This window comes from Lepisma saccharinum, chromosome 3 (assembly GCF_977018435.1).
Source record: "Lepisma saccharinum chromosome 3, izLepSacc3.1, whole genome shotgun sequence".
NCBI lineage: Eukaryota > Metazoa > Arthropoda > Insecta > Zygentoma > Lepismatidae > Lepisma > Lepisma saccharinum.
The window spans coordinates 78,629,133-78,639,179 of record NC_139231.1 but is presented as its reverse complement, the minus strand read 5'-3'; the positions used below and the strand labels follow the sequence as shown (position 1 = coordinate 78,639,179).

At 41.9% G+C, this 10,047-nt stretch overlaps 1 protein-coding gene across 1 annotated transcript in view; it reads left to right on the top strand.

The window, feature by feature from the left end:
- Window positions 1-2,356: 2,356 nt before the first annotated feature.
- Window positions 2,357-10,047, top strand: part of LOC145985173 (uncharacterized) — a 471,246-nt gene continuing 463,555 nt past the window's right edge. Inside the window, exon 1 of the mRNA XM_083118871.1 lies at window positions 2,357-3,421. Within this exon, the coding sequence (XP_082974997.1) occupies window positions 2,837-3,421 (585 nt within the window). The 5' untranslated portion in view covers window positions 2,357-2,836. The remainder of the gene's footprint in view (window positions 3,422-10,047) is intronic.

Here is a 10,047-nt window from a genome sequence, read left to right as displayed (position 1 = left end):
TAACATTACTGGCCTGTAAATATCAAGTAGATATAGTCCCGATGAGACTATTTAGTATATTAGTTAAACTTTATCTTTGTATTCTTTGGCAGTCCAGAAAGATCATTAGCAAAATATTGTTATTTGATGTTGCTCGAACTTCTTTTGTTCGTTGGAGTTTCAAGATATCATCCCTTTCCTGTTACTTATCACTTTTGGAGAAGGGGGGGGGGCAAGTGCCCCTCTGTACCCTGCTATATCTGCCAAAGCAACACAATATATTAAATATTTGCCCCCTCTAGGATTGACTTCGCCCCCCCCTACTAAGAATTCCTGGCTACGAGCCTGCCCCCCTGTCAGATCGTTTGATTGCTGACCGCCACTGTCGCGAAACCATTTTCAGTTATCGCAGTCAAACTCAAACTCCAGAAAGACGCAAACGTTAAAATTCAAATTTGGAGGCTGCCCAGGTGACCGTCCCCTTTCAGTGGCTTTGAATTCTCAACAACACTGACGAGAAAGAATTTCCTCTTATCGCTGGTGAACTTCGAACGAAAGGTCATCTCTCCAGGTGCTTGCCGACTTGGGGTGCAAGTCGCAAAGTTCAGGCGAATGTCTTCCGGCCCGGTATAATTGACGCCAGGGCCCGGTACCGGGCCGTGGTCCGACGGTTGAGAAACAACAGCAAAAGTAATGGTATGCAAACTGTCCATCACTATTTCATTCAGTCCGTTTTCTTCATATGATGGCCATGGATTGAAATCTAAACGTCAGTAATATAAGGAGAGAACAACATCTGCTTCGCAGCAACAGAAATCCATTCCTGAAAACAACACAGGAAGTACAATAACAAGCGATGGGACAATTGAATCGGCAGGTTTAAGAAGGGAATGAAGACCAAAAAATGGGGAGATGACCTTTTTGTACTCGACATCATCGGAAAGAGTCGCTCTACACGTGAGTGTGAAGAAAGATATGTAAGTTGTAAGAAGGAAATGAATCCCTTCCACTTATACACACACTTCTTTTTGATTTCCCACAAAGTTTCTTTTTGGACTAATTCCCTTCTTAAACCTGCCGATTCAATTTACCTACTATTATCTTTGCCGTCGGCTGTACTTCGATCCCACCTTTATTCAAGCCACTGCATTGTTTAAAGTAGCGACAAGAGAAAGTAATTATTACTGTAAAATGAGTAAAGTAACACGTGGCCTCTAATGAGCGTAACTTATACACAGAATTCGAAGTCAACTAAATCTCTGCTTCCATTTGGAACATGCAAATGAGCGGCTCGATAGTTGGCACTTCGAACAGTTGCTGCTGTCAGCAGGGAATGTGCAAGAGCATGCAGTCTTATTCAGTTCATATGAAAAAAAATAAAGGAGAGGTCAACAGATGAAGGTTGCAGGCTTTCTCAGACGGGAATTAATCTCTTAACTTTTCAGCAGATGTTCATGACGTCACTATTAGAGCAATGACACTTGAAGAAAAAACAAGGTCACATAACATGCTAAATATAGTTTGCTTGCCAAAATTACAAAAGTAAAGGTTACAGTTAGAGATTTTATGAATAACCAGCGTAATTGCAATGTCGTAAATTATTTCAAATGTACATATTTGTATGGTCTATGATTTAGCAGCAACAACAAACACGTTCCATTTGAAATATATGTATTGACTATACTAGATTTTACGGAAATTGTGTTCCATTCTCGTCAGCCAATACAGATTTAATACCATTGATTGCTCAACCTGCATACGTACATATCTTGGCGATACAAAATGAATGCAACTTTGCGCGGTCTAACGAAGTCGTGCTATTAACCGGTCATTCGTTCGCTTGGCAACAGCGCAAAGCTTTCTTGTTTATTTGCATCACATGGTCAAAGTCCTTCCCCTCTTATGGCTCCAGATGAATAATGCTTATGTAGCAACTTTCTGAGTCATATTCGAAGCATACATTGTTCCAGTTTGTCTCCGCCAGCACGTGACAAAGCTGTTGAAATTCCGCAAGAAATCAAAAGGGTTTATTTTGCTGCAGGTAGAAAAGAGAACCTGACTGTGCTCGAATTGAAACTGCACCTCCCAGCCCTGCTTTTTTGTCCGAGGTCACGTCCAGGTTTCTAGTTAAATTTGCACCTGAAGCGAAAGGCCGATAAGGGTCAGAATATTGAATCTCAATTAAGGGACTTTGGTCCTTGTCGACCGGTTCCATTAGGAAGGCAAAGGAGTTTCAAGTTCATGTCTTTTTTTCTTCTTTTTTCTCGAAGCGATCTTCCCTACGTGGTGTTGTCCATTGTGTGAAAACTACCTGTTGGATCGTTTCACAAATTTCATGTTCTTTCCTATTTTTCCCTGAAATGCGTAGCAGCTTTGGTCTTGCACTGAAAGAAGTAAGCAACAGCTGTCTAGCCCTTGCACACTGAAGATGGCTAAAGCATTGCGGGTTAACTCATCATAATGACGTAACGATTGAGGGGAAGTTGTAAGCCGCCTTGTTGTGCTCCGAGCGCTGAAGGGGGAGGGGGAGATGGTGCGTTGATGTGGTTGAGGGTCTTCGCCAGTCAGTCGAGGACGGGATGTTGTCCGTGAAGATCGACAATGTGTGTCGAAATGCACCACGAGTGTCGCAAGACGTGGTATGAAGTTCGTTTGTTGACGTGAAGCGTTGGAATGTCGCGGAAATTCTGTTGCGAGTGAAACGGGAAGCCATTGTTTGTTACGTGTGTTTGTGTGTGTACAGGTGTGTTTTTGTGTGCAGTGCGGCAAACCACATGGTTTGAAATGTATTATTTTCGCTGAAGTTGCTTCGTTCCAGTTACAGCCTTGTTGTGCTTACTTTTTCGTCGAATGAACCATGAGTTATCAAGACGTACGCGGCGCTTATTACTGTGGTTCTAAGCATGGAAACCATCGCCCCCACAAAAGATCTATCCTGTCTTCAATGGACAGTATACCGTACGTTGACGCCGATGGATCCAGCGCTTACAGCGGAGGCGGCACCAGTTTCATGTGCGACACGTCAAGTTCCGAAGCCCTCGACTCGTCCGGCGTGCTCTACCCACTACATCCGTTAGCAAGAGCGTCGTCAAGGCAACCTTTGGTGGAAACTGACGACTCCAGCCTGAACAATCTCCTGGATGCACTTGACGCACTCGACGATCGAGTTTCCGCCGCCTTTTCTCACCTGGAATCCCTTTTGCCGGATAGCACCAGTGGCGACATCAGCGGTGCTTCCAGGAACTCTTTGGAAACCAAAGAAGACGTGAATGTCGAGGAGGAATGTGGAAAGGGCGCATCGTTTCTCGACGTGGATAGCGGGATCGTGCCTCCGCCACGCGAGGCCCCATTGCCCAAAGTGGCGAAATTGAAGTCAAATCAGAACAACATGCAGGATGATTGTGCGAATAACATCGCTCCGCCCTCGTGGACCAAAAATAAGGTAAGGCATCTTGTTTTAAAAGTTATTATTTTTTAATTTCTTAGTTTTGGGTCCAAACCTTAATATGTAACAGGACTGTTGAAAGAAGCCCAAGAATTTGGCTCCCAACTTCCACAGTGGTGAAACTTAATCAAATGGGATAACTGTGGATTTTAATGTAAAATGTAAAGAAAGAAAATATAGCCTACTTGTGTTTGATCAATCCCTCAGCTGCTGGTTCAGTAGAACCCTCCAGGATATAATAATTAATAATAAATTGGCAACCAAATAAGATTTCAGTTTTATGCCAATGACTTGACCCCACCTACTTGTACAGTATTACAGTTGCATCTCGTAGTTTTGTCCAATTCCTGTTTAATTATTACTAGGTGAGGCAGGAGGCTGCATTTGACAGGACTTTGGTTGCCCCGCCCCCCACCCTGTAGATTCTATGTTCGGTTCCTGGTCGGGGAATTGGTGTTTCTTTGAATCGAATTGAAAACCGTACATGCAGTATGCATTATTTCCATGCCCACAAGAAAATTTATAAGTTATGAACCTGTATTGCCTCATGTTCTTATGTAACATTGAATGAATACAAGAGTTGGGCGAATGTGGCACATACAGACGAAGAATCTCCGATTTGCTTGTGGATTGATGCTATGCACCGCGTGACGAAACGTCAAATTGAGGAAAGATGTCTCTCATATACAAAATATAGCAAATAAGTAGACATAAAGAAATTATGTAACCTGCTTGATCGTCGTAACATCTATTTCATGGATTGAAGTCTGGTCATGTCGCGATTAACTTAGGTGAGCAGTAGAGTGGTATGCAAACATAAAAACTAGTATTGTATGCATTTTTCTTTCTTCTCAACCACAATACATGCCTGCTCGGTGACAGTGTGACTTTCCATCTCACCATCAACCCGGGTTTGAGTCCCGCCTGGTTATGGGTGGTCTATGTGAGTATCCCTTCATCCGTTCCATCATATCATCACTCATCCTCATCTTCGCAATTAGCCAAAAGTGGCAAATATGCGAACTAAAATAAGCCAAATCAACCAATCATCTTCTCATCGTGACGATCAGCCACAAGTGACAGAAAATGAACGTAAAAGAACAGACTAAAAAAGGTAAAGTGTTCCCCTGTGCATAGCACCACGCCATGAAGGCGTATAGGGGGTGTGGGGGTAACGCGAATACAAATATCAACTACGATATACAGATTGCATATGATAATGAAATTGTATTATAGCCTCAAGCTGTCAGTTTTTGAGTGTAAAGAAAACCGTATTGATATTACGTATTCTAGATATTTTCCCATCAACCAAAAGGGTATACTCTTTTTTAACGTCCCCCGTGATGGAGTGGTTAGCTACGACGCCACGGGTCCTGGGTTCGAATCCTAGCCTGGGGATAGATGTTTGTGTGTCCATTCATCAATTTCATCACATCGTCACTCATCCCTATCTTCGCAAATTAGCCAAAAAAGGCACAAAAAGTGAAGTGAAATAAAGCAAATCAATCAATCAATGATTTTTTTCTTAACGCGGGAATGTCTGAACAAACTTGTAAAGTTACTTTGCCATTGCTGAAGCTCGTATTAAAAATAATAATGATGTTCTTGAATATCTCGGTACAATACTTAAGGTGTGAAATCGTATGCATATAAATGGAAAAATCTTGCAGACTTTTCAAGGCACGGTAAGCAATAGAACTGTTGATGCAAGGTGCTTTGTCTGGGAGAGGAAAGGGGGGGGGAGGGGGTCGAGTCGTAAACCTGACTTTTCTGTTTGCCTCGCCATGTGGCCTTACTTGGCCCCGAAGGTGACTCGACTTCTAAGAGAAAACACGAAATGTCATGTTTTTAAGTTTTCCAACGCGGATGTTGTTCTCTCGACACTATCCCTGTCACCATTGTGAGGAGATCGTAATCCAAGACACGTAGAAACAAGCGAGGCAACGATTGGTACCGAACGCTCATTGGCTGACGGAAATGGCTTTACAGTCGCACCGTCGATTTTTGTGCTATAAGTACACAAGCACTTGGCAGCTAAGGAATAATATGGGTGTATTGTATGCATATAAATGAAGTCACAAAGGTATAAATTCCATTATGGAAATTCAACGTAGAAACGTGACAAGAAAATGTATTTTACTCAACGATGTATATTCACTAATATAAGAGTATTCAAAAAATCTCAACTGACCTCAACACTCCCTAAACACGAACTTACACCCCCCCCCAAATTAAAAATTCTGGATAAACCCCTGGTTGGGATACATTTCGGTAGTTCTGTTACAACTTCGATACCTGTCCGTAGTGCATAAAGCAGGTATAAAATAAAAATCGACATTTTTCGGGAATTAGTGAGTACGAACCGAGTTTCGGTATGTATTTGGTACAACTTGTGCCATTGCGAAAACTATTATCACGACTGTGGATAGGACCCATTTACTTTGGATTTTAACAATATGTGAGAAGATGGCGACATATAGTCGTGACTATTAAATAAACAAGGCATACCTCCCCCTTTTCTAAATACGAGGACACGCCACTGGAAGAGTTCAAATATGAATTGTTGAGAATTAATCTTTGTGTATGCCTACATATCGTAATTAATTCTTGAAAAACGCTCTATTTGGAATTTTGAAATTCCGCCACAGGTTCGTATTATTCATTTGCAAGATTCCATTTCCATAATTTGTTTATTTGGACTTTGTGTTTGTATGTCAAAGTGTTCCTTTGGAATTTACGATATGAAACTTTTTTTCTTAAGAAAAAATTAAAAAATTGTAAAAAACCATGGTTCTACATATGAGAATATCGGTGCGTGTGGGAGGTTGGATGAAAGACGCCCACTAACGCCACCTACCAGGTTTTGCTGAATTTACGTTTCTCGGATTTCCGTTCGTACGGATACATTCGGTAATTCTTCCCTCAGCGGGGAAAAGAAGCAGCGTTGCCACTTCTGACGATGTCGTTGAACTTTCACAGTAATTTCCAACCTGAGCCACGCTTATCCTTGGGGGGTTTCATCGCTATTTGCACTGTGTGTGGATGTGTGTGGAGCCGCATTGTCATGAAGAATCAGAATTCGACGATTTGCACCTCCGCGTCGTTTATTCTGAACTGCTCGACGTAAATCAAGTGTTTTTTTTGTAAGTAGTCCCTGTGATGGTATGTCCCTTTGGTAGAGGTTCAAGCAAAAGAATACCTTCCCTGTCCCAGAAAACAGTTACCATAATCTTGCCAGCCGATTTTTTTGCCCTGAATTTTTTTGGAGTTGGTGACCCCTAATGCTTCCACTGCATGGACTCTTGTTTAGATTCTGGGTCATACCAGTGAGCCCATGTTTCATCCCCTGTCACTACATGCTGGTAGAAGTATTTATCTCCTTCCATAAAATCCAAATTTTCCTGACACATTTGCACTCGAGTTTGCTTCTGAAAAACGTTCAAGTTGTGAGGAACCCATCTGGAACAGACCTTTGTGAGCCGAAGGTGTTGGAGTAGAATTTCCCAAACACTATGAATATCAATCCTTACTTCCTCCGCTATCTCTCTGATCTTTTTTCTTCGATCGGACATTACCAATTTTTGTACAATTTCCACGACCTCAGGTGAAGTTGCTGTTTTTGGTCGACCAGTCCTAGGCTCATCTTTGACGTTTGTTTTACCACACTTAAATGAGCTTATCCATCGTGTTACCTGTCTATGCGACAGTGCATCATCACCATACACTTCCACCAAGTTTTGATGAATTTCATTAACACCCTTACGAAAGAAAAAACGAATCACATGTCTCTGTTCTAAATTAGTGTTTTCTGGGTTTTGCTCAACTTGTGCACTTGTGGAGGCTCTGGTGACCCGGTCACTTGACATTTTCGCTTGAAATCTTGTACACCTTCCTAAATATGCTTGTCCTTTATGGCTAGGTTGCTTTCATTTACCTAGAAAAGAAAATAGAGTTAATTAGACATGACTTTCCCAACACCCCTCGTAGTAAGGCAAGCATTGGCATTCAATTTGCCTCAGCAAAAGACGACCAATTTCACACGTTCCGCTGCTCTATCCCTTATGTACTGGATGGTTTGCGCACAAGATGTTTTTTTAAGTCTTGAATGAAATGAACCAAACACTGAACAACTCGGCCATTTATAGTTTGACATTTCGATGTGATAAGAGCTACGAGCAATGTTTTGTCGATTAAGCGAATTAAAAGTTTGATGCCTGGTTCGGATCGAAGCCATCTACATATTGCTGTAAATAAGAAATTCATATTTCTGCAAGGATATCCAGGTTTCTGGAAAGGGTTCGTTCAGTGGGAATGTATACACATCTATTGAGTTCATCGCGATTACTTGCGCCCGCGGTAAACGCAACTTTATCCTACAGAGCTGGGCATAGGCGTGCGCACGGGGGACAAGAGGGGAGCAGTTGCCTCCCTAATACTCTCACTTAGAAATTTATTTCGGATGAATCTTATCACCGTTATTAAACAATTTTATGCTCTTTAAAAAAGTAAGCATTTTCAAGACGACGAAGTGGGAAGAATGTGCATTATTTCCGATGAAATTGAACTATCCAACTTCGTTCTCAAGCAAAGTTCTTGTTATTAACACTCCGACTCACTTTATTCGTTAGTTGTGTTACCTCTATGTGTTTGCAGAATAAACTGCCAAAACATTGAAAATCAGTAACGGCGATTTTGGGAGAAAAGTGGGGAGGGAGTAGGGACAAGGCTTAGCTTAAGAGGCCATAGTGCAGGGGCAAAAAGTGTGGGGGTAACTGCCCCCATACCCCCCTAATCGTCGTCACTGTTGGAAATGAATAAATTATGTCTAGTTCTTTCGAATCTGCTGTACGAAACTATGTTTACATGTAAAATAGACTGAGCCACAGTGAGGGGAAATAAAGGAGAGGACAAAGAACATTAGTGCCAGGGAAGTTTGAATTCTTCTAATAGTGATTTTCAGAGGGTCCGGACACACACTATATACGTTCTGTTCCATACCCATTACTACAAACATTGGAATTAAATGATTTTTTTTCTTTCTCCGATTGAACTTTCATCATGGCCTTTGCCTCCCCCTCCCCCAATCAGAGGGTCTGCGCACGGCTATGGCTCTGGGAACATCTATTCCTAGCTTTGAGAGGCTATGAAGACAATTATAAACGTATTCAGTTGCATCTCTTTCGCGCAGAGAAACAACATTGAATGAGTCCATGCAGAATCAAGTTACGTAACTTTAATACGATGCGACATGCGAAAGGGACAAGGGAGGGGAAAGGCTCGTTCCGACTAGTTCACATCATCCGTCATCCTTACATGAGCAGGGAACACTACGCACTCGCACGTGACGCAACGCTTGTTTTGTCTTATGTGTGTAACCTTCGCAATGCTCCCCTGACCTACTTAACGAGCAACAAAGACTGTGTTTTTCCTTCCCATCAGATGTCTCCACTACGTGTGTAAGAAATATGGCAGTTGTAGCTTCATTTGCAGAACACCGAGACCATAAAAGAGCTTGTGTTAAAAGGGTAATGACACCCCCGTTGAGAATTATTTGAGCACTTGTCGCACGCTGTAATAACTTCATTGTAAACATGGTCGTATTTATTTCCCTTTTCTCAATTAGGCAGAAACATAGACAATTACTAGCACGGGGTCAACGAAATTAGTAATACGGTGTATTTTATTACAGTGTATATTGATACACTTATTTTTTCATCCTTTGTACACACGGTTAGGAGCTTTTTATCTTCATTAATAAGAACGAAATTAAAGTATTATAGCAGGGACGATCGATTCTTAAGAAGATTGACTCAAGAATCGGTCGTCCCTGATTATAGGAAGGTATAGAAATTATGGCTTTCTTGCAATCCAATCATGTGATGGAATTGTATCTTTTGCAAATACGTTGTATGAAGAACCAAACTACTAAGTGTACTTATCCAGGACGCTTAGTAGGAGTGGAGCAGTGCCATCCGTTGCTAGATCCAGGTGTAAACAGTAATGGAAAGAGCCCAGATATGTAATTTTAACTCATGAAATACTGATATTTTGTATTTGCTTTTTATTTTACTTCGCCATTTGTGACACTTTTGGCTAATTTGCGAAGCTGGGGATGGTTGATGATATGATGAAATTGATGAATGGACACTCACAAATATCCATGCCCAGGCCGGGATTCGGGCGTTGTAGCGCGATGTGCTAACCACTTCGCCACGGGGGCCGGCAACTCATGAAGTACGTTCCAAAAACGGTTACCTTCCATTTCGCCGAATGCTCCCGAGACAAATATCACACCTAAGCAAATTTTTCGGCGAAATGGGTATTCCCGTTTTGCCGAATCCCCTTTCGCCGAGTATTCTGAGGCGAGGGAATTTTCCCTCTGCCGGGAAATTTTAGGAACTGAAGTGAAAATAATATCTTCCGTCGATTCGGCCCGTTACCAGTTTCCAACACGGTAATTATAATTAACCCTTCATTCTCGCTTTGCAGCTCTTTCAAAAGAGTGATGAATTCGTAAACGTTCAGATGGTGTCTCTGTAGCCTCCTGTTCAGCCCTGAATGCCATCCCTTCACCTAATTTGTTGTTCTTTCCTAATCATTATTGAAATGGTTCCACCTCTCAC